This window comes from Acinonyx jubatus, chromosome A3 (assembly GCF_027475565.1).
Source record: "Acinonyx jubatus isolate Ajub_Pintada_27869175 chromosome A3, VMU_Ajub_asm_v1.0, whole genome shotgun sequence".
Lineage (NCBI taxonomy): Eukaryota > Metazoa > Chordata > Mammalia > Carnivora > Felidae > Acinonyx > Acinonyx jubatus.
In genome coordinates, this window is record NC_069388.1 from 71,271,596 (window position 1) to 71,297,177 (window position 25,582).

A 25,582-nucleotide genomic window follows, 5' to 3' on the forward strand; every position below is an offset into this window, starting at 1 on the left:
AAGAATGAAGAAGCAGAAGCGAGATCCCCAGGAATTAAGCAGTGAGTGGGTGGTGAGGAAGTGGATGTAGCAAATATAGATTTTACTTCCAGAAATGTATCAGTGAATGAGAGGGAGATATATGATAATTTAAGGACTAGGGGAAAGTTTGTTTTTGGGGGGTGGGGGATAGGAGATACTTGAGCATATTTACAAGGAAGAGGTGAAGTCTGGGTAGTCTGGGTTTGTGCTATAGCCGCAACTCCAAGAGAGTAGTGGCAGAAGATTTAAACGTTTATTTCTCACTAGTGCAAACTCTACTCTAGATTGTTATCTTCTTTGCTGAGACCATTGAGGCTGGCTGCTTCAGTCCTTAGACTGTATGCTAATGACCAAAGGGGAAGAGAGAGATGAAGGAATGGTGCAGAGGGCTCTCACTGCCACCACTGTGAAGTGACACTTGTTATTTCCATTCATGTTTCACTAGGCAGGACTAGTCCCTGGGTCATGCTTCATTTGGGGAGGGTGTTGGGGTGATGGACAGGGAATATAGAAGAAATATGAAAAGAGATTTGGTGAACATATATAATTATCTTTGCTACATGAAAGGATCACAAAAAAAGCAAAGAGCATTTTGTGAAGTTGAAAGTGGAATGGTTTTTAAATATCCTCATAGCTTCCTACAAAAACAGAGCAAGTTAGCAAAATCTCAAACCCATGAACAACATCAATAGCACATTTAGGTAGCAAGGTATGAACCTCCAAATATACACAGGTGGGGACACATCATGAGAGCAGCAAGATTCACATGTGATAGGAGGCAGAGAAAGCCAAAACAAAACAGAACAAAACACAAATTACACAAAGATGCCCCCAAAAGGAATCCTACTTGGTGTATTAAAGTTTCATCTAAGGGTAGCAGTTAAAATTGAAGAGAAGTTTTGTGGGCTCAATTTTTCAGGTAAACCAAGGGAACTGTGGGAAGATCAGATGGTGCTAGCATGGTTTAGGGCCTATGGGATGGTGCTAGAATAGTATAAGCTGTATGTACTTTCACAACCAACCTAAGCTCCCTTCCAGGAGCCCTATATGAGAGAGAAGCTGCTAGGACAAGACATAGAACAGGCCATGTTTTATAACTACCACAAATAGTATATTGATTATAGAAACTCCAAATCTGAAAATCCATTCCTCTATTTTCCTTACCAATTATATTCAGTAGTATTGTCCAATCTCACATATAAGAAGGCTTACAATGAGATTACATAGCACTATTGAGGTACTTCAATAATAAAATACAGTCAACACGGAGACCCTTCAAATTTCACCAAAAACTCCTCCCATTATCAAATTCCCATTCTTAGGAAGAATAAAAGTCTAAAGATTAAAACTCCTTGACAATTTAAGGAGCGCCTGGGTGACTCAGTCGGTTGAGCGACTGACTTTGGCTCAGGTCATGATCTCACAGCTCTATGGGTTTGAGCCCCACATCGGGCTCTGTGCTGACAGCTCAGAGCCTGCAGCCTGCTTCGGATTCTGTGTCTCCCTCTCTCTCTGCCCCTAACCCACTTGCATTCTGTCTCTGTCTCTCTCAAAAATAAATAAACATTAAAAAAAATTTTTTTTAATAAAAAAATAAAACTCCTTGACAATTTAAGTCTAAAGAAATCAGTGATTAAACTCAAATTCTCTTGCCTTTGAAATTTAAACTTCAAAGACATTATATAATGTCCAGAATTCATCCTTTCTGTTTCATATTTCATTCAATCTTAGTTAGAAGAGTTTTTTTTTATTAGTTCTTTTTTTTCCTAATTTTTTATTTTTTATTTTTTTAAATTTACATCCAAATTAGTTAGCATATAGTGCAACAATGATTTCAGGAGTAGATTCCTTAGTGCCCCTTACCCATTTAGCCCATCCCCCATCCCACAACCCCTCCAGTAACCCTCAGTTTGTTCTCCATATTTATGAGTCTCTTCTGTTTTGTCCACCTCCCTGTTTTTATATTATTTTTGTTTCCCTTCCCTTATATTCATCTGTTTTGTCTCTTGAAGTCCTCATATGAGTGAAGTCATATGATTTTTGTCTTTCTCTGACTAATTTCATTTAGCATAATACCCTCTAGTTCGATCCATGTAGTTGCAAATGGTAAGATTTCTTTCTTTATGATTGCCGAGTAATACTACATTGTGTATATATACCACATCTTCTTTATCCATTCATCCATCGATGGACATTTGGGCTCTTTCCATACTTTAGCTACTGTTGATAGTGCTTCTATAAACATGGGGGTGCATGTGTCCCTTTGAAACAGCACACCTGTATCCCTTGGATAAATGCCTAGTAGTGCAATTGCTGGGTTGTAGGGTAGTTCTATTTTTAAATTTTTGAGGAACCTCCATACTGTTTTCCAGAGTGACTGCACCAGCTTGCATTCCCACCAACAATGCAAAAGAGATCCTCTTTCTCTGCATCCTTGCCAACATCTGTTGTTGCCTGAATTGTTAATGTTAGTCATTCTGACAGGTGTAAGGTGGTATCTCATTGTGGTTTTGATTTGTATTTCCCTGATGATGAGTGATGTGGAGCACTTTTTCATGTGTCGGTTGGCCATCTGGATGTCTTCCTTGGAGAAGTGTCTATTCATGTCTTTTGCCCATTTCTTCACTGGATTATTTGTTTTTTTGGGTGTTGAGTTTGATAAGTTCATTGTAGATTTTGGATACTAACCCTTTATCTGATAGGTCATTTGCAAATATCTTTTCCCATTCTGTCAGTTGCCTTTTAGTTTTGCTGATTGTTTCCTTTGCTGTACAGAAGCTTTTTATTTTGATGAGGTCCCAGTAGTTAATATTTGCTTTTGTTTCCCTTGCCTCTGGAGACGTGTTGAGTAAGCAGTTGCTGTGGCCAAGATCAAAGAGGTTTTTGCCTGCTTTCTCCTCGAGGATTTTGATGGCTTCCTGTCTTACATTGAGGTCTTTCATCCATTTTGAGTTTATTTTTGTGTATGGTGTAAGAAAGTGGTCCAGGTTCATTCTTCTGCATGTCGCTGTCCAGTTTTCCCAGCACCAGTTGCTGAACAGACTGTCTTTATTCCATTGGATATTCTTTCCTGCTTTGTCCAAGATTAGTTGGCCATATATTTGTGGGTCCATTTCTGGGTTCTCTATTCTCTTCCATCGATGTGAGTGTCTGTTCTTGTGCCATAGAAGAGTTTTGCAAGACTTAAATAGGGTTGGCATTTTTTGTAAACAGTTGTAGCTTAGTCAAACATTTTATTAGTTTAGTATCAAGTCTCTTACTGAGTTTCTAGATAATCAAAAGAGTCAATAAGACATACAAAATTATTGCATCCCTGTTCCCACTCCCATCAGATTTAGAAAAAGGTATTCCCCAGTCACTGGTGTTGTCATTCCGGGCAAAATTTTGTTCTCAAAGCACATTTATTGTTGTTGTTAAATACCATGTAAAAGACTCTGGAGTCAGAGAGATTCTGAGTATTAGCTTTACCAAGATAGGTGATTTGATACAAGACTCAGTAATTGATGTTCTGTGAACATAAATGTAATTAGGAGCTGTTAAATTTGGCACACTGAATTTTCCATTTCTAGGGTGGATAATTTGCTATTCATATTAATTCCTGTCTCAGACTAACATTTGAGATACTGTTCTCTTGTGAATCTTAGAAATTTGTACAGTTTTGGTCACCTGGATGGCTCAGTTGGTTAAGCATCCACCTTCAGCACAGGTCATGATCTCAAGGTTCACATGTTCCAGCCCCATATCGGGCTCTCTGCTGTCAGCACAGAGCCTACTTTGGATCCTCTGTCCCTACCTCTCTCTACCCCTCCCCTGCCTGTGTTTTCTCTCTCTCTCTGTCTCTCTCTCTCTCTCTCTGTCTCTCTCTCTTTCTCTCTCTCTCTCTCTCTCAAAAATAAATAAACATTTAAAAATTAATTAAAAAATTTGTAGAGTTTGAAGACTCTATCAGTCAGGATAGGGTATGTTATGCTATAGGAACAAAGAACTTCAAAATGTGAGTGGCTTAAGGAGCACCTGGGTGGCTCATTTGATTAAGCATCTGACTCTTGATTTCAGCTCAGGTCATGATCTCACAGTTTGTGGGATTGAGCCCCACATCAGGCTCTGTGCTGACAGCGCGGAGCCTGCTTAGGATTCCCTCCTTCTCTCTCTGCCCCCTCCCTGCTGCTCACATGCTCTCTCAAAATAAATAAATAAACATTTTTTAAAAATGTTAGTGGCTTAAGACAACAACAGTTTATTTTTCACTTATACTACACATCCATTGTGGATTGGCAGGGAGTTCTGTTCACACTGTATTCACTTAAGGAACTAGGATGTCACAATCTTCACAAATTTTTCCATGGTCCACATAGCAGGACAAGGGAATGTAACAAGTTATGCCCTGTCTCTAAAAAACTTCTGCCCAAGAGTAGCACATGTCTCTTTCACTCACATCACTTCCATTCACATTCAGTTGATCCAAATATGCTATGTAGCATTCTAACTACAAAGGGAACATGGAAGAATACCAATGCCTTGAGCTGCATTTAGAGTGAACTCTGTTCCCTAACACTGCTTGTATCTTCGGAGCCAACAGTTGTAATCCTTGGCCATCAGTTGCTATAACTGCTTTCAGGTATAGAAGAGCCTAAACCAATGTTTCCCAAATTTGTCTGATCAAAATAATTACCTGGGTGCTTATTATTATTTAACAACTGCATGCAAAAAAAATACTGATTCCTGTATCCTCTTCCTACAGAAATGATATAGTAGTTCTGAGATGAAGTGTAAGAATCTGTATTTTAAAAAATACCCTCTGTTAGACAATGAAACCTCCTTAGCATAGGTGTTGTTGTTGTTGTTGTTGAATAGACTTTATTTTTTAGAGTGATTTTAAGTTCACAGAAAAATTGAGTGGAAAGTGCAGAGAAGAGTTCCTGCATATCCTTTAACCCCACACATGTACAACCTGACCCACTATCAACATCCTGCATCAGAGTGGTACATTTTTTACAAAGGATGAAGCTACATCAAGGTATCATTATCACCAAAAGTCCATGGTTTACCTTAGGGTTCACTCTTGGTGTTATATATTTTATAGGTTTGAACAAATATGTAATGACATCTATCCACCAGTATAGTATCTCAAAAATTATCTGCCCTGCCTCTGCACCCCTCCTTCCTCAACTCCTGGCAACCATTTATCTTTTTACTCTCTCCATAATTTTGCCTCTTTCAGAATGTCATATAGTTGGAGTCATACAACATGTAGCCCTTTTAGGATGGGATTCTTTCATTCAGTATTATGCATTTAATATTCCACCATGTCCTTTTGATGGCTTGATAGCTTATTTCTTTTTAGTGCCTAATAATATTCTGTTGACTGGATATGTCACAGTTTGTTTATCCATTTACCGACTGAAATAGATCTTGCTTAGTTTATGAATAAAGCTGCTCTAAACATCCACGTACACATTTTTGTATGAACATAAGCTTTCAGTCCCTTTGGATAAATATCAAGTGTGACTGCTGGATTGTATGCTAAGAGTATGTTTAATTTAGTAAGAAACTATCAGGTTGTCTACCAAAATGGCTATACCATTTTGTATTCCCACCAGTAATGCATGAGCATTCCTGTTGCTCCATATCCTTCCCAGCATTTGTCCCAGACTGTAGCTGTTAAAAGCCCATACAACTGCCAAAGTTAAAACGTTCTGAAGTCCACTCATACCTCTGAATTTATAAAGCTCCTCTAAATTCCCAGTTTTTTGTTTTGATTTTTTAATATTCCTCAACATCTGTCTGTTGGGAGGTCTTCTGACTTAAGAGCTATACTCCCTTTCCAAACTACAGATTTCCCTAGGTCCTCTAGAGGCAGCTGGTCTCCTGTGCATCCTATGGCCAGTGAGAGAATGATTGGTCTGGGCTGTGTGGGCCTGCTGGCTGCCAAGAGATCTAAAGGCCACTTAGAGAATGCTGATTTATTCTGCATAAACCTAACAGTCAAGTGAGTCATTCCACTTCCCTGAAGGGAAAGTGAATACAGAGGCAGAGAAGCCAGGAGTTACATTCATTGGGTTCCTTCTTCATGGGAAAAAACTAAAGTATAGGAGAAGCTTTCTCTGTAATAGGGTGGCCTCTGTCTTCTTGGGGAAGTAGGAGACAACCTTATGTCATAAAAATATTTCAGGCAGGGCAAGATTTGGGGACTTTAGGAAAATAGAGGTGGTTTAGAGTAGCTGTTGTGGGGAATGGAATAAGGACTCAAGAAGAGATTAATTATAAAAAAAAATTCCTGAGTGTCCCCAATGGTCTAGAGTTAGAGTCCAATTAGATTTAGGAAGTAATCAAGGTTTAAATTAATCCAGGAACTGAGATGAAAAACGTGAACAATGGAAGGGACTAGTACTAACCAGAGTGGGAGAAAACCACGATCACTACAGTGACTTGTCCCTTCACAAAGGACAAGTGAAGCAAATTAGAATACTGATACCACTGGCTAATGTTCATCATGGATTTAGTGTGTGCCAGATTTATGTGGATTATCTCATTTAACCTTCACAGGAAGCCTGTGAGAAATTTAGGGCATAAAGGGATTAAGTAATTTGTCTCTGGTCACTCGGCTAGGGAAGAGAGGGTCAGGATTTAAACCTAGACAGACTGACTCTACAATCTCTAGCCTTAACCATAGCAGTACTAGATGAGGATTGATGGAATTTATGTTACTCTGAGGACAAATACCAGCTTCAGTAGAACGGAAGAAATGATGAGATGAGAGGTGATGGCTGGGGATGGACATTTGTTTAAATTGTGAGAGGTTGAGCAGATTCAAGATGCACAGAAGATAGGTGGCAAGAAGTCAATCAGGCTGAGAAAACACAAGGTCAGGTTTGTCAAAACGTCATGGACAGGGATGTTGAGGTTGTCAGGTGTGATGTAATTGGAGAGAAACTGCAATGTTCCAGAAGCTTTCAGGGTACTTAAGGGATAGACAAATATGATAGGGAAAAGAGAGTGGTATAGATATTTGTCCTAAATATCAAAGGAGAATATGTAATTTATTGGAATCACTCACTCTCTCTCTTCTATCACTTTGGAGAGAACTACCCTCCTTTATTTTACTTAGGAGAAAGATAAGGAAAAAAACAAAAGGCTAAAAACACATTGCACTGCTAATAATCATGCCTGCCTGGTGACAAAGTAAAACAAATTGTTAAACCTCTGTTTGGCCTGTCTCATTTTAACACTGAGAATCGAGCTATTAAATACTAAGTACAGGTTTCCCCCCTCTATTTGAAAGTAGAATGTCCCTATGAAACTTTTCATAAGCTGAAATGACGCAAAGGGAAGAAGCAATTACCATTAGTTTATATGGAAATTTTTTTTAGCATTCCCAGACCCAAAAAGTAACCTCTTAGGCTTTTTTGAGGCCTTAGAACACATGTTGCTAATGGATGTACAACATAAATCAAGATAAAGCACAGACGCTCATAGACACAGTTCAAAGCTATGCCGTCTTGGTGCTGAGACGCTGAATGTAGTTCCCAGGAAGGAGCTGGGTGGTGCTGCTCTTGCTGCTCTAGGTATGCAACTGCCTCTATCACATAAATTTGTTCTGCTGCAAAACCAACACAGAATACTCTGCGCTTTTCACCTTTTTTATTCAAAGCGAAAATCCTTTTCGGATTTCTTTCAGTTAGCACAAATAGGTACCAGTGGAGGTCTTTCACAAGAGCAAAGTGGCATAACGTGAACTTTCAAAAAGCAGGGGATACCTGAGGGTTGATGGGGGGTGGGAAGGAGGGGAGGGTGGGTGATGGGTATTGAGGAGGGCACCTTTTGGGATGAGCACTGGGTGTTGTATGGAAACCAATTTGACAATAAATTTCATATATTGAAAAAAAAAAGCAGGGGATACCTATAATCATTTATTATGAGAACATATGTGTATAACACTTTTATTCCCAGAACAAAAATATAACACTTTTATCCCCAGAAGCTGCTTTTCTATTTTTCATTAAAATTTTTTGATGTAGTGAGAAATGTCCCATTTAAATATAACTTTTATTTCCTTGGATACTCTTGAATAAAACATTCTCTCTTGCTGTTCCCTGGCAGAAATAATATTCACTGGCACTGTTTGATGACATTTCAAAAATGTCTCCTGCTTTGTATTATTCCATTCTCAAATTTGTATTAGGTTATACTTCATGAATACATAGCATTTTTTGTAGTTGTCTGTCTGTCTCTATCTCTGTTATCATAATAGAGTGAGGCCCCTGCTGTGCGGTTCTTAATCCCTTTTCAAGTCACATACATTTAATGCCATACTTTGCTTTGAGTCCTTTTTTATTTCCACTGATTGCCCTTTACTTGTTCTAAATGGTTTGGGTCATTTAGCACTGAGTTTTGGTACTTTTGGTATTAGATGTTTATTGGAAATATCAGATGATAATCTGGCACATTGTGATATCTAGGTGTATTTTCAGCTTTTTTCTATTTATATCTCCTTTGGTGTGGCTTTTAAAAAGAAAATCTAATATCTGTTTTGTTTTTGTTTTTTTTCCTTCTAGGGGATTTTTTCCTTGAGTAAGATATTTTGTCAAATTCATAAATGCTTTCAAAGAATCTTATATAAGTTTTAAATGATTTCAAGGCTCTTCTGATTTCCAGAATATCTATACCTGAAAGGTTTATACTTGAAAAGCACCAGTAGACTTTACTGATTTAAAATACTCCTGCAATAGTCAATTTCCCCTTGATAGGTTAGTTAATGAATTTAAATTTGTTTTGCATTTGTCTCTCTGTTTTGCCTCTGCCAAATACAAGCCCAACACCTTACTATGGCATTCAGGGAGTTACTTATCAGAATCTGCTTATTCCTCCCGTCCTCATTTCCTCCAAGGGCTGCCACTCTGACCCACAGTCCTTGCCTTTATCATCTCTGGCCTGGGCTGTTTCAAGAGCCTCCCAGGTGATTGACTGACCCTGGCATTCCATCCCCTATCATCTTTATCCAGAATGGTCCTATTGAAACATCAGTCAAGTCATGTCACTCTTTGGCCCTTGAATGGCTTCCCATCTCATTCAGAGTAAAAGCCAAAGTCCTCATAGTAGCTAAGAGTTCCCATGTGATCTGGCCCTTCTTTCTTCTCCCACCCGATCCCTCCCTCCCCGTCTCCCTCTCCTCCAGCTATCCTAACTTCTTGCTGTTCCTTGAATATTACTAGATGCTTCTACCTTCAAGTCTTTGTTCAAATCATGGCCTTCTCAAGAGGCCTTCTCTGATCCCCTATTTTAAATTCATCTCCCCACAATCTCTATTCATTTCCCCTGCCATTTTTTGTTTGATAAAACATTTACTATCATCTGATATACTTTAATGGATGTATTGTTTATTACCTGCACTGCCACACACTCAAATATAAGTTCCATGAGGAGCTTATTGAATGGTGCTGGACACAGAGAAGGCTCTGCAAGAAGAAAACAAAAAAATTGAATGAATTAACTTAGCAGTCAGCATGAGAAATGAGAAATGTATACAAAACAAAATGACATGCAAGTGAGGGCACTGGATATGAATCTGTGGTTACAATAGAATCTTTCTTTGAGAAGCGTAGTGGAATCCTAGAGGGCAGGGCACAGGGAATAAAAGCCTTTTCGTTTGTATGGCAGACCTCCCTCTTCAGCTTCTGGGCTCCCTTGCCGAAGGTAACGTGGGGCTGAGGTAGTGCTTATCTTCACATAGTTTAGTTAAGCTAAATTGAGGCTGCAGGATTGCTTTTACTTGATGATCTCAAAGTACAGGATACCATTAGGCTAGCTTCTCCATTCTTCAGTCTGTCATAAATTTTCATCAGGAAATCTCGTGTCACTTTTATGGAAGAATATATAGCTCCTTCTTTCCCTGATTTGTCATTCTTTCTTGATTCATAAAGCCCTTTCCTAAAGATCTACTTCATTATCATTTCTATCATGCTTTGTGTTGGGTTCTAAATCCCACATGAAACACAGTTTTATCTCAAGAAAGAAATTGGAGCTGAAAAACTAACAAATCTTTAATTCCAAGTTCTGTTTTTAGGCTGCTAGACCACAACCACCATTGGGGTGACATAATTTTGCATTTACTGCAACATTGGTTTAAAGAACCTGCCAGGGGGTACATCAAGTGCATGTGACTGCCGCCTTGCAGTGTTTGCTGCTGCAGGTGGCGGTGGTGTGCTGGAGAAACCAGAACGGAACATGGAGGTGCACAACATCCTCAGCAAATGGGAAGTCGGTGTCCTGTTCTTTGGAACAGGAACTCATGTCAAGTTTTCAGGAATGACACATGACAAGCCAAATATTTAGAATTTTGAAACTGTATGATCAGATGCACAATGATCTCCTTAGGAAGGACAGAATAGCATTTTACATATGTTGGACAGAAGTAAGAGAATCAAGTCCTGGCCAGAAAGTCTCCAGAACTGTAAAGATCTGTTTGATCTGATCCTCACCTGTGAAGAAAGAGTGACCAACCCACCAGATGGTTGAAGATCTGAATTCCAGAGAGCAGGAGACCTGCTAGCCAGTGTGCAATGTGGACATCCAGGGCAGCCATGGAGAGGCCACCCTGGGGCGTTCTTCATCTGTGAACTATGCCGGTGCATTCAGCACATGGAAAACATGAAGAATTAGACTGATGAGCTGTTGCAGGAGTTGGAGAAGAGCCACAGGGCTTTCGTGAACGTAGTCTGCTTCAACTGACCTGCCTGGCCTGGTGCCCAGTGGGCTGCGCACCCTTTTGAACCCATCTTCTTGAGCTTCCTCTTGTTAATGCTTTTTCCTTTCTGATATTTGTGTTTGCTTTTAGGTATTCTGCCAGTGGATAGTAGTAGTACCCAAATAAACTGTACATATGAAATGAGAAGATAGACACAAATGCCACATTAAAAACAATCAAGTTTTTTCTATCTTATGAGTGGGATATTGATTGTAAATTTTTTTTTTCTTTAACCAAAAATGAAAACAACGGTTTATAGTATATTTCCCCCCATATGTCTGTGTCTTTCTTTGTAGTTTCTTTCCCTTCCCCCCAAAAGTTGCTGGAATGTACAAATAACCAGAATAAAGCAGTGGGCTTTATCTTATTAGGAAAAATAAAAAATGAAAAAAATAAAGAAGCTGTTGGACTTGAAGGGTGCAGGCAAGACTCCCCTCCCCCACCCCCATTCTCCATTTAAACCAGCTCTGAAGATTCAACCTTCCCTACAAAATCTTGGTCAGCTCTCATAATTTCAGATAATTCTTTTTTTTTTTTTCAAGTTTATTTATTTATTTTGAGAGAGAGACAGTGTGAGTGGGGGAGAGGCAGAGAGAGAATCCCAAGCAGGCTGTCAGCACAGCAGGGCTCCAACCCACAAAGCCATGAGACTGTGACCTGAACCAAAACCAAGAGTTGGACGCTTAACCAACTGAGTCACCCAGGCACCCCTCAGATAATTCTTAGATAGGGAAAAATCTAATCCACATTAGAAGTTCCACATTTGAGATAGTATTGCTCTTTAAAGGGCCAGGAACCCTTTAAATCCAGGCCAGTTTCTTCCTGTAGGATTGTACTGTGTTCAAGTCCCACCCACCTCCACATCAGCTTGAGGGCAGCTCACTCCCGGGACTGCATCCCTCTCTCCTGCCCTTCACTCCCTTGGCTCTTCTGTCTCTGGCTGATGTAGCCACAGCCTTTTCCTTTTAGCATTTTCAAAGTGAGACAACAATCCCCACATACCCCCACATTTCAAGCTCTACAAGTGATTCTCTTGAAAATCTTTCATGTGAGGGACAAGAACTCCCATGTTGTCTCATGCTTGTGGGCTAGGGGAAGGGAATGCATAACAACACAGGGAACAGACCTCACCACCTGCTTCTTCAACCTCAGTGAATTTTTCATCAACTCATATACTCTGGAGGAAGATACCTTAGGGCTGACAGAACTGGTTTCTCAATTTTTTTTTTTTTTTTTTTGGTTTCTCAATGTTTTAACATGCTCAGAAAAGCACATGCCTTTAGAGCAAGGGAAGTACTTGACATATGTTATGCAAGCAATAGAGGCCTCAGCTGAACCTGAGAGTCTTCCCACCTGTCATTTTGACAGATTTTTTCATCTATTTGTTTACCATGCCCAACTGTCCATCTTCATTTCACTCATAGACCCTGAAATCTTATAAGAAAGACTCTGTCTAGGTAATAGATGACTGAACCAGAGATGGACTCCTGACCTTCATGACCAATCCAAAGACTGGTCCAAGCTGGTTCTCTCCTGAGAACTTGAACTGAGACTTACAAGCCTGCAGTAAGATGGTGGTGGGCACTTCAACTGAAAGTTATTCAGAGTCAGGAGTGAGAGTCCTAATGGGCAAACTGAAGATGAGTAAGAAGAAGGAAGCATGAGAAGATGGGAGAGCATGTAGCGGAGAGGCTGAGAGAGCAGTGTCTGGTTCCTTTCCATTTCCCCAGGGGGGCATTGTACCATACTTTTTGCATTTGTTTCTGTAAGATTCTCTTAGGCTCTTTTTGTTGTTGTTGTTGTTTATTTATTTATTTTTGAGAGAGAGCAAGCTAGAGGGCTTGCACGATCGGGGGGAGGGCCAGAGAGAGAAGGAAGAGAGAGAATCACAAGGAAGCTCCTTGCTGTTGGCACAGAGCCTGCCCTCGGGCTTGATCTCATGAACCATGCTCTCATGACCTGAGCAGAAATCAAGAGTCAGATGCTTAACCAACTGAGCCACCCAGATGCCACTCTTATGTTCTGTTTTTTTATAGCCCCCACTTTCTTTTTAGCTGCTTGAATGAGAAATGTCTATTCTTGCAAACAGGTAAACAGACTAGCATCATAAATTTGTAAAAAAGTTATTTTTTTTTTTTAATTTGCCCCTTCTTTTTATTGGGTGGTTGTATTTCTCATTGAATTTTGAGAGTTCTTTGTAAATTCTGGATTCAAATCCTTTATCAGATACATGATTTGCAGATATTCTCACCTAGTTTGTGGATTGTATTTTCATTTTCTTAAAGGTGTCTTTGAAAGATAAGTTTTGAATTTTGATGAAGCCAAATTAATCCATTTGTGCATGTGTGTGTGTTTTAAAAATAGTGCATTTGGTGTTGTAAGCAAAGAAATCTTTGTTTAAACTAAAGTCACAAAGATTTGCTGCTAAGCTTTCTTGTAGAAGTTTTATAGTTTTATTACATTTTACATTTAGGTCCACGATTAATGTTTGGTTAATTTTTCAACACAGTGCAAGGTTCTTTTTTGGGGGGGGATGGGGCACATGAATATCCAATTGTTTCAGTACCATTTGTTGAGAAGATTCCACCCAATTGTCTCTGAGACTTTGTCAGAAAATCAGTTAACTATATATGTGTGACTCTAATCTATTTCACTGCATGTGATTATTATTATGGTTTGACTACTTTCTATTTTTTCCAACCCATTGTTGTTCTTTGGTTCTTTCTTTCTTGCCTTCTTATAAGGCAAATAGAATAATTTTAGTATTTTGTAATTTATTTATCAGCTTTCTAGCTATATCTCTTTGTATTAAAAAAAAAGTTATTTTCCTTATGGCATGCTTTCTCTTCCTACTTCAATATTAGACCACAAGGGGATATCTTGAATTCAGAACCATACCCTAATCCTCCACTATTCAAAGTGCTGTCTGAGGACCGTAGTCTGGGAATCACTGGCATTGTGTTGGAATCTTAGCCTACACCCCAGACCTACTGAATCAGAATCTGCATTTTAATGGGATCCCAGGTGATTTCATATGCATTTTACAACTTGAGAAGCTCAACTGTAATCTACTCTACACATTTAGTCAAATCAATCTTCCTAAAATACTGCTTTCATCATGTCCCTAGAATTTTAAATAGTTCTTCATTGCTCTCAGAACAAGTCAAATGCCCCAGCCTGACATTTAAGTAAATGTACGTAGTACATTTAGTGAAATGGACCTAATCTACTGAATTTTTCCTGTATGGATTTCCTACTCCAGCTAAATTGGTCTACTCTATTATTCTTCATATATGCAAAGTATTTATAGTCTTTGCTCATGGCATATGCCTATCTGGAACTTTCATTCCCATCTCCCTACACATCCATCCTTCAAAAACCCATTCAGTTTTGGGACATCTGGGTGGCTCAGTTGGTTAAGTGTCTGACTCTTATTTCAACTCTGGTCATGACCTCATGGTTCTTGAGATGGAGCCCAGGTTGAGCTCTGTGCTAACAGCACAGAGCCTGTTTGGAATTCTCTCTCTCCTTCTTCCTCTCCCCTTCTGTCTCTCAAAAAATAAATAGATAAACATTAAAAAATATCCATTCAATTTCCACATCTGTTTGGAGGGTCCTGCTGCTGACCTTGGTTCTCTTGTTGTTTTAGCCTCTGAACCTCTTAACTGGCTATTCCAGTACCTTTTTAAAAATTTTATTTTAATTTTGTTTTTAATTTTATTTTAGTTTATAACCTCCTCAACCACTAATGCTTATTATAATACAGTGCATAAAGTAGGATTTTCATTCATTAGTTACATCCATAATTATTTTAAAAAATTGTTTTAATTCTATAAATTGTTAATTTATATAGTTCTAATTTCTTTGATCAGGCAGGAGTTAAAGCCAAACAGAAAGAAACTGAAAGCAATGTGTTCATGTGCTTCTGTATTTGGAGGTAAATTTTCACCACATTCTGAGAGTGCAGTTACTTCAGGGACATTTTATCCCCCATAATTATATAAAAACATGTCATATATAAATGAATTTCATAAAAGTAAAGGTTCTAATGGATCTCTTAAAAATATGCCTAAGATAGGGGCACCTTGGTGGATCAGTCAGTCAGTTAAGCGTCTGACTTCAGCTCAGGTCATGATCTCACTGTGAGTTGGAGCCCTGTGTCGGGCTCTGTGCTGACAGCTCAACAGCTCGGAGCCTGGAGCCTGCTTCAGATTCTATGTCTCCCTCTCTCTCTGCCCCTCCCCTGCTCACACTTCTGTCTCTATCTCTCTAAAAAATAAATATTTTTAAAAATTCAAAAAAGATATTATTGCAATTGATGTTATATATACACACGGTTTAGGAGTCAGTTGCTCTGTAATTCTTCTTATGAAAAATAGTATTCCTCCCTGTCCTCAGTATGCATTCTTAGTCCTTGAGTTTTAGCTGAGTGAGAAAGTGTAGATGCCTCATGTACTACTATGTTAAGTCTACATGTGGGTTAGGTGATTGGTGATGAGCAAGAAGAGTACCAGTTATGAGTGGGCTTCCATCTGTAAGCCATTTTCAGTCTCCCCTCCTTTAGATCCAGGCTGGTAAGGAGAAGGAGATTTGAGATGGGCCTGTGCTGGGACCTAACAACTGAAGAGTATGGCTCTTTCTCTTTTTTGGTAGCTACATAAACATCTGCCTAGATGTAGATCAGTAGTTCTCAAACCTGTGTGTGCGTCAGTATCCCCTGGATGGTTGTCTCTGGGCCCCACTCCCAGAGTTTCTTATTCAGGAAGTCTGAGGTAAGAATTTGCATTTCTAACAGATTCCCAGATGATGTTGATGCATTCAAAGATTACATTTGAGAACAACTAGTGTAGTGGGGAAACATCAAAATGGGAAAATAGTCCAGTAAGTATGAAATGTTAGTGCAGGCCACATTTCAGATATTTTTTCCTCTGAAGATGTGAAAATTGTAATCATGAATTCTAATAAATGTTTTTAAATGAACAAAGACTTTGCACCCTTTGTTTAAATAGAATTGTTTATGGTTCTTGCTCTTTATTTCAAGCATTTGCAAACATCAATCACTGTCTGAGAAAATATTTTTAGTTTTATTTTTTAAAATTTGTGAATGCCAGGGCACCTGGCTAGTTCAGTAGGTTAAGCATCTGACTCTAGATTTTGGCTCAGGTCATGATTTCACGTTTGGTGAGATTGAGCTCTGCATCGGGCTCTGTGCTGACAGTGCAGATCCTGCTTGGGATTCTCTTTCTCTCTCCCTCTGCCCTTCTTCCCCACTCTTACACTCTCTCTAAAATTTAAAAAAAAATTAAAATAAAAAAAATACTATTTGTGAATGACAAAGAAATATGTTTTGTTTTCATGTGGTGATGAAATTAATAAAAATGCTAGAAGTACTCTGTAGATTGCTTTCACCTTGTATTCTCTTTGATTGTTTTGAACAAACTAATATTTTACTCACTATTAATTGGTCACATTATCATTTTGACACTGATGGTTTTTTCTTTTAAAATTTTTGAGTTTATTCACTCAGAGAGAGAGAGAGAGAGGGCACAAACATAGGAGGGGCAGAGAGAGAGGGAGAGAGAATCTCACGCAGGCTCTGCATTGTCAGTGAAAAGCCTGATGTGGGGCTTGAACTTATGAACCGTGATATCATGACATGAGCCGAAGTCACTTAACCAACTGAGCCACCTAGGTGCCCCTTGATATTGAGTTTTTTGTGTGTATGCTGTGTTTTATATTTATGTGTTTTTCTCCCTTTTAAACAAAGATTATGTTGATACTGAGTAAGCTGACCTCCAATTACTTCCTGAAGAATGGAGTCTACCAAAATCCAGAGTCAGATGCTTAATGGACTGAGCCATCCAGGTGCCCCTTATGATTTTCCTAATAACATTTTCTGTAGCTAACTTTATTGTAAGAATACAATGTATAACACATGTAATACAAAATATGTCTTAATCAACTATGTTATCAGTTAAGTTTCTGGTCAATAATAGGCTATTAGTAGTTAAGTTTTGGGGGAGTCAGAAATTATATACAGATTTTTGACTGCCTAGGGATGGGCACCCATAAGCCCCATGTTGTTCAAGGATCAACTGTATTTATGTCAGTTATCTATTATTACCTAAAACACGGGTCTGTAAACAGGGGCCTGTAGGCCAAATGTGTTCCAAAAACTGGTTTTGTAACTAAAATTTTATTGGAATGTAGGTAAGCTCATTCATTTAAGTACTGTCTAAGGCTACTTTCCTACTACAGTACAAGAGCTGATTCGTTGTGATAGAATCCATGCGACCAACAGAGCCTGAAATGTTTACTGTTTGAAACTTTACAGAGAATATTTGTCCACCTCTGGCCTAAAATAAGAGCTCTTATTTGTTTCTAATTTTACAAACATGAAACTCTTTTTTGAATAGCATTTATTTTGGCAGTTTTTACTTCGTTAAGGTAGACATGATTTTTTAAAAATACCAACTATCTTGTGAGTTCAAGAATGGCAAATAAGTTGAGTGATCACATGTTCACATGTCATTTTGTCCTAAATAAAATGTGGGTGTATTTAAAATAACCATACTGATTTTATTAGGAGATTCACAAATAGGCTCTGAAACACCAGAGTGGGATTCTGAAAAATGTTTGAGCAACAGTACCATTGTTGAAATACACATACAGTCTCCCAAGGGATGATTCTTTTAAATCAAAAATTGGTTAGCTTATCTTTATTGCCTACTTTACCTTCTTTTAAGGTTGATTCTGAATAAAAATGTCTATATGATTCTAAAACAGCTGGAAAAGTAAATTAAACATGACCTGGAGTCATGGAGTACAAAAGAAGTTGTTTGATAGAACTTTGTTTTTAACATCTGAGTTCTGCTGGTGTTAAACATATAATCCTAAATTTAGTTGAACTATCTGAGAAACTTTTAATAAATATTTCATAGTTTAAAAAAACATGTTATATTTCACAGACTGTTCTGTGAAGATAGTCACATTTAAGTGCTCAGGCAACATAAATACTTTGGCTAACCTCCAGCCACTGAGCAAAATAAAAAAAAAAAACTTGACCAATAGAGAAATTCATATCAACTTACCAGTGCTATTACTGATCTTGCTTTCCCCCACAACTTTCTATTCTGCTAATTTCAAATGTATACTATAGGAAAGTCATAAAAATAATATGACTCATTCATCTCTTCATCTTGATTCACCAATTTTTAGCATTTTACCATTTACAAGTTTTGCTGCTTTCTCTCCTCCCTCCCTCACTTCCTTCATCTTGTTTCACCAGTTCTCTCTCTCTTTTTTAAGTTTATTTATTTGAGAGAGAGAGAGAGCAGAGACAGAGATAGAGACAGAGACAGAGAAAATCCCAAGCAGGCCCCACTCCACCAGCACAGAGCCCAATGCAGAGCTTGATCTCACAACCCTGAGATCATGACCTGAACCAAAATCAAGAGTCGGATGCTCAACCAACTGAGCCACCCAGGTGTTCCCTTGATTTACCAGTTCTCTTGATCTTCATCTTGATTCACCAGTTTTTAAAATTTTTGCCACACTTGCTGTTCCCTCTCCTCCCTCCCCCTCTACCCTCCTTCCTTCCTTCTTTCCTTCCTTCCTACTTTCCTTCCTTCCTTCCTTCCTTCCTTCCTTCCTTCCTTCCTTCCTTCCTTCCTTCCTTCTAAAATTATTCCTTCCTTTTTTCTTTTGCTGAGTCATGTGAGAATAAGTTGTGGACATCATGACGCTTTACCCCTAAATATTTTAGCACTCCTAACCTAAGAACATTATTTCAGGATTTTCAGGATTTTCCAAGTGACAATGCTTTTTTAGTTTTGTTATCTTTGTGATTGATGATACCATTTTACATTATATGTATGTATGTGTGAGAGTACATATTTTATTATCCTTGGGTAATTACCTAGGAGTGGAATTGCTGGATCTGTGGAAAGTGTGTTTAACTTGTAAGAAATTGCTCATTTGTTTTTAGAGCAACTGTATCATTCCCATAATCAATGTTTGAGAATTTCGGTTGCTCTATATCCACACAAACACTTGACTTTCCCAGTCTTTTACATCTTAACCATTCTGATGTGTTTGTAGTGGTATTACATTATGGCTTCATTTGCATTTGCCTTATGATTGAAGATGTTTATAATATTTTCATGGACTTGTTGCATTTATACACTTTTTTTTTTTGGATGCTGTGTCTATTTTTAAGTGTTTTGCCCATAGGGGTGGCCTGGGTGGCTCAAGCAGTTAAACATCTGACTTTGGCTCAGGTCATGATCTCACAGTTCATGGGTTTGAGCCCCACATTCGAGCCTGCTTTAGAGACTGTCTCCGTCTCTCTCTCTGCCCCTCCCCTGCTTGCACTCTGTCTCTCTCTCAAAAAATAATAAACATTTGAGAAAAAATTTAAAAAATGGTTAGCCCATAAAAATGCAAACCTTTTTGTTTTAGAATAATTTTTGATTTACAGAAAAATTGCAAAGATTTTGTTCCCTTATGCCCTTGCACCTAGTTTCTCCTATTATTAATATCTTATATTAGCCTGGTACATTTATTATAATTGATGAAATATTACTAAATTATTATTAATAAAAGTCCATATTTTATTAAAATTTCCTTAGATTTTGCCTTTTTCTGTTTGAGAATCTCATCTAGGATATCAGATTACATTTAGTTATTATATATTTTTATTTTTATTTATTTATTTTTAATGTTTATTTATTTTTGAGAGACAGCATGAACAGGGAAAGGGCAGAGAGACAGGGAGACACAGAATTTGAAGCAGGCTTCAGGCTCCAAGCTGTCAGCACAGAGCCTGATGCAGGGCTTGAACTCACAAACTGTGAGATCATGACCTGAGCCAAAGTCGGATGTCTAACCAACTGAGCCACCGAGATGCCCCTATAATTACATCTTTTTAATAGCTCCTCATGGTTATGACAGCTTCTCAGACTTTTCTTGTTTTTGATGACCTTGACAGTTTTGAGGAGTACTCATCAGGTATTTTGTAAAATGCCCCTTAATTGGGATTTGTCTGATGTTTTTCTTTTGTTTATACTGGGATTATGGGTTTCAGGGGGGAAAACCACATAGGTAAAGTGCCATTTTCATCATATCCCATCAAGAGTACATACTATCAACATGACTTATCACTGTTGATGTTGACCTTAATAACCTGGCTGGTGGAATGTTTGTCAGGTTTCTTACATTTTATTTTTTTCAAAATGCATTTTGTATTTTTGACATTTATACATCTTTCTAAAATAATGTGTTTCTAAAACATTATAGCTTACTGTAATACTCCTAACTTCATTGTGTCCTTCAGTAGAAATATAAAACAGCTTAACCAAGTTAAATTTTTATGCTCTCCAACTTCCTTTTTCTTTAATAAGCCATTATGAATGCCAATTCTGTACCAACCTTGTGTGCCATAACAGTGACCACAAGTAGTCTGTGTTCTCAAAAAAACTCATTGTCCAGGGAGTGCCTGGACAGGTAAAGAGAAAATTGCAATGTAGTGTGATGTATGCTATAATAGAGGAAATTTCAGGATGCTCTGGAGGGATGCCACATCTTATTGGTGTGTCAGGGGAGGCTTTCTAGAGGAATCAGTTCTAAGCAGAGGCATGAATGAAAAGGAACTAGCCAGGTAAAGCTGGAGAGAGGATAAAGAAGAGTTCCAGGCCAAGAAAGTGACTTCTTGCTCAAAGACCAATAAGTGAGAAACCATTGTATGAATTGGATAGTCAGGTATAGTTTATGAGGATTCAAGCCCAAGGCAAGCTGATTAGTGAGAATGTTGGCTGGAGAGATGAAGGGAGTCCAGAGCACAAAAACATTACAGGTCACATTAAAGAGTTTGGACCAGTGCTTGTCTGTAGGGAGTGGGGATGGGGAAGGTCAGTGCTGTCTCCACCGTTTCAAAATTTGTAGTTTTTTGCTTCTAATGTAATCATGGCCAAGCATTTTTTAAAAGTGACCTAATGTTGTTTAGGTTAATTATTTTTATTTCTCCTTTATATTAAAGTTTGAGTGTTAAAATTATTTTTAAAATTGTGTACGTAGATCCTTTATTTTCTCTAGGAATTAGCTTTCAGAATAATGAGGGGATGATGATGAAAATTATTTGTTATATAAAATTTTGCCAAATAAAGTTGACAACTACTGCTGTAGACTATGCTGAAGTCAATGAAGAGTGTCTGTAAGCATTTGAGCAGGGAGTAACATGATCAGATCTGCATTTTGGGAAGATCCTTCTGGCTGTAATGTGGAGAACAGATTGGAAGGAGCCATCTGGGAATCTGGAGACCAGTTGGATGGCTACTGTAGAAACTCAGGTGAGAAATGATGGTGGCCTTCATGAAGTAAGATATTGGTCATGGTGATATAAAGAACATAAGGATTTTTCCCTTCTGGATTCTGTAAAGAGTTGGCTTTATTTTCCAGTATATTTGCTTTCCAGACCAAAAGAATGTTTTAAATTTCAAGCATCCTGAAAACTAATGGGGAAATATTTTACAGCAGAGACATTCCCCATATTTCTCAAGTTATATCAGTAGTGAAATGTTTAAGATCCCAGACCTTGGAGAAACTGCTTGCTTTCTCTAGGCCACAATTTCTTCACCAGCACAATAGGGGTATTAATTTTACCTACCGTGCTGTAATTCAATAAGCATAGATATTCTCTTCACCCACTCATTAGACCAACCCTGACTCTAGCCAAAAAATAATTTCAAGATCAAATTGCACAGTTATCTTTCAAGTAGTGGTATTGAATTTTTACTCAGCTACGTGGTCACAATTTGCTCCATTTGGGATAAATTTTAGACAATTCTAGTATTGGAATGGCTGACCACGATCAGTGAGCATAGAAAAGAGTGAAACTTATCTGTGGGCACCAGGCTTTAACCTGATGGCAGATGTCTTTGTAATTTGTTTTTGTCCTTTGAGGCCATGGAAAAGGACTTCCAAGGACTTGTGAATGAGGAAGTAAGAATGTCCTCTGAAAATAAACTTTAGGATCATAGCAGAAAAATGTATAATTATATGAAAGAGACAGACTGATTTGAGCCAGCAAAATACCAATAACCTGACTGATAATATATTATAGATCTAAAGATGTCAGTCAAAAAGGTATTGATTGGCCTTTAATTCTTAGATAAAGAAACATATAAGCAAAAACCGGCAGTACTCATCCAAGTGCAAAGTAAAGGAAAAGTCTTAGCTTCAATGTGTCTGGTTCTGATGGAGATGGATGCAGGGGTGACAGCCAATGGATTACTGAGGATTTTGATTCTGTTTGTAATATAATTTCAGCTGAGATTGATGCTATAACAGTTATTATAAGTAGTTCTTATTATTTCTTCTCTTCTTTTTCCCTGGGAATAGGGCCCTTTACTTTTCACTGGGCACAAATTCACCCAAAATAAGGACTATACTTCCTAGCTTCCTTTAAAACTAGGTGTGGCCATATTGCCAAGTACTTGTCTATGAGATACAAGCTGAATGGTGTGTACAATTTTCAATAACTTTGTTTTTTATATAGAAAAGGCATGCTTTCCTCTATTTTCTCTCTCCCTTTTGGTTAGAAGGTGTATGTGATGGCTGGAGATTAAGCAGCTATCTTGAACCATGATGTTGAAACCATGTGTTGAGGATGGCAGAACAAGATAGAGGAAGCCTGGGTATCTGGTAATGGTGGATTTGCTATATAAGTCTTGGATTGTTGAATCTGGACTTATGAGAGATCATAACTTGCTCAAGTATACCTTGTTCAAGCTACTGATATTTAGGGAGTTCTACTCCTTATAGCTGAACCTAATTCTAACTAATACAGATGCCTCAGACTCAGTATTAATTTCCTTTTGGTGCTACGATGAATTATCACTCTTCCCAATGGCTTTGAATAGTGCAAATTTGTTCTCTTGCAGTTCTGGAGGTCAGGAGTCCACAATGAGTTTTACTGGGCTGGAATCGAAGTGTCAGCAATGCTGTATTTTTCCTAGAGGCTTCAGAGGGAAATGCATTTCCTTGCCCTTCCAGAGGTCCTTCTTCACTGATTTCTAGATCATTCACTTAAAAGGACTTAATCAAAGAGGGATCCCTGGCTGGCTCAGTCAGAGTGTATGACTCTTGATCTTGAGGTTGTGGGTTTGAGCCTCATGTTGGGGGTAGCGATTACTCAAAAATAAAATCTTTTTCTTTTAAAAAGGACTTTATCAAAGGTATGTGATGTAATCTTGTCTCTTGGGAGATAATTTAATAGACACTAAGGTTGTTTTATTTTTAAAATAATTACTAATAATACTCTGACATTGTAATAATAAATACAGCCTAATTTTAGTTAATTAATGAAATAAGTGAATAAAACATGGTAAAATTGAAATCAGAGTGCTTTTTAAACAAAGGATCCTAATGTAACACTTAAGCAAAATGGTTACCTGTGATCGTTATCAGCAGATAAGATGATAGACATATTAATTACTGTAAGAAACCTGAAGATTCTTTCGAGAATATTAAGGTGATTTAGAGTTAAGCAGATTCTTTTCATCAAGTACATTAAGCAGATTGGGGCAAACATTTCCCCAGGGTGTAATAATCTCCAAAACTTTCTCTGCCACACAATGAAATGACCACAACTTAATATTTAGTGTTTCCAGTGCCTTCCCTTACATAAGACAAATTAAAGTATAAAGTAGGAAAAACAAGCTATATTTATTGAGACAACCCTGGATCATTACTTCCTGGAAGGTGGGAGGTCAGATTTATTCTTACTTCTGAACCACCTGGTTCAAACATTTATTCTATGTCCACAGGTTGGAATGCCTTTCTTGTTGACCTAGTAAACACCTCTTTATTCTCCAAGATTCATATTAAATATCACTTTCTCTGTGAAGGCTTCCTTGACCCTAAGGGTATATTGACCCTTCCCACCTTCGTGCTACCATTGCACACTCTGTAGTTTTTGTAGATGTCCTTTCTGTTATATGCAAGCTTCTTGAGGGCAGGGATATAAATATATATGAAAATTTAGTTTACTTAATATTGGACTTACTTTAGTACTATACTGAGCACTATTCCAAACATTCCATAAATATTCAGTCATTTCATTCCCATAACTGTCCCATGAGGTATATTATTACCCCCATTTTATAAATGAGGAACCTGAAGTATAACATTAAGTAATTTAACTTTATTCATCTCTATTTCACTACTACCTAAAGCTGATGTTTTGCATAGGTTAGGCATTCATTCATTCAATAAATAGTTATCCAATACTCCATATATCTCAGGTACTCTTCTAGGTGCTAGGATACAGCAGTGAATGAAGGTGACATAAACCCTTCCCTTGTGGAACTCATATTCTGGTTGGTAGATATAAGAAAAAAAAAGTGGGGAGGGTAAGTAAAATAAATCTATGTTTTGGTAGATGGCAATAAATTTTACAGGAAAAAAATAAAACAGGGAGGTACTTAGGGGTTGCAATTTTATTTTGTTTTATTTTTATCTTATAAACAATGGAGATTTATTTCTCACAGTTCTGGAGGCTGGAAGTCTAAGATGAGGAATCTGCAGATTCAGTGGGGAGAGTGGTGGTGGTGGGATGGTGAGGGCCTACTTCCTGGTTCATAGCTGGGGCCTCACATGGTGGAAGGGCTGGGAGTCATGATTTGTGTATATATATGTGTGTGTGTATGTATGTGTGTATATATATATATATATATATATATATATATATAATTTTATTATAAGGAATTGGCTCACATGATTATGGGGCAGAGAAGTTCCAAGATCTGCAGTTGGCAAGCTGGAGATGTAGCAGACCAGTAGTATAGTTCCAGCCTGAGTCTGAAAGTCTGAGAACCAGGAGAGGTGATGATGCAAGTTCCAGTCCAAGGGCAGAAGACAAGTTCCACAGTCAGGCAGGCAAAGTTCCTTGTTACTCCAGCATTTTTGTTCTATTCAGGTCTTTAATTAATAGGATGAGGCCCCTCCATATTTGGTAGGCCAGTCTGCTTAGTCAATCTACTGATTCAGATGTTCATCTCATTCAGAACCATCCTCACAGATACATCCGGAATAACACGTGACCAAACGCCTGGGCATCCTGGGGTCTAGTCAAGTTGATACATAAATGGACAATCACAGAGGGTAAACAGGGAAGGGCTCACTGAGAAGGTAACATCTGAGGAAGGGAGATGAACGAGTCATGTCTGAAGGAAGAACATCCCAGGAACAGTGAATACAAAGGTCTGGGGGTCCCTGGAAAGGCCAAGGAACAGCAAAAGATGGGGAGAACGCTGCCTGAATGAGGCAGGCAAGGAAGAAAAAAGCAGGGGATGAAGTTGGAGAGGGAATGAGCAGGAAACAAAGCATGTAGGACTTTAAAGGAGTTTTAGGAATTAAGATTTTACTAAAAACATCATTGGAGTGTTTTTGAGCAGAGGAGTGACCCTCTTTGATTTGTGTTTTATCAGTATCACTCTGGCTTCTGCGCTGAGTAGGGTCTGAATAGTGTCAAAGATGGAAGCTGGAGACAGTTGGGAAGCTCCTGCAACTAATTTAGGTGAGTGATAGCAGTGGTAGTAGTAGAAATAGTTAGAAGTGGCCACATTCTGGACACATGTTGAAGGTTAAGCTGACAGATCAGATCTGGAGTGTGACAGAAAGAGAGGCATCAAGGATGACCTCAAGGTTTTGGCTTGAGAAACTGGGGAAGAGTAGAAGAGAAACCATTTGGTGGTAGGGTGGCAGGAAGATATCATGAGTTCAGTTTTGGACTTGTTAAATTTGAGATGTCTATTAATC

General features: G+C 38.2%; 1 protein-coding gene and 1 pseudogene across 2 annotated transcripts in view; both read left to right on the forward strand.

The window, feature by feature from the left end:
• The window catches only part of ACYP2 (acylphosphatase 2), a 274,964-nt gene that overhangs the window by 16,124 nt on the left and 233,258 nt on the right, over nt 1-25,582 (forward strand). For both annotated transcript variants that reach the window (XM_053200598.1, XM_053200599.1), the window contains one exon: nt 16,533-16,630. In XM_053200598.1, the coding sequence (XP_053056573.1) occupies nt 16,579-16,630 (52 nt within the window). In that variant the 5' untranslated portion in view covers nt 16,533-16,578. The remainder of the gene's footprint in view (nt 1-16,532; nt 16,631-25,582) is intronic.
• On the forward strand, nt 10,123-11,165 carry LOC106977180 (RNA polymerase II subunit A C-terminal domain phosphatase SSU72-like; annotated as a pseudogene).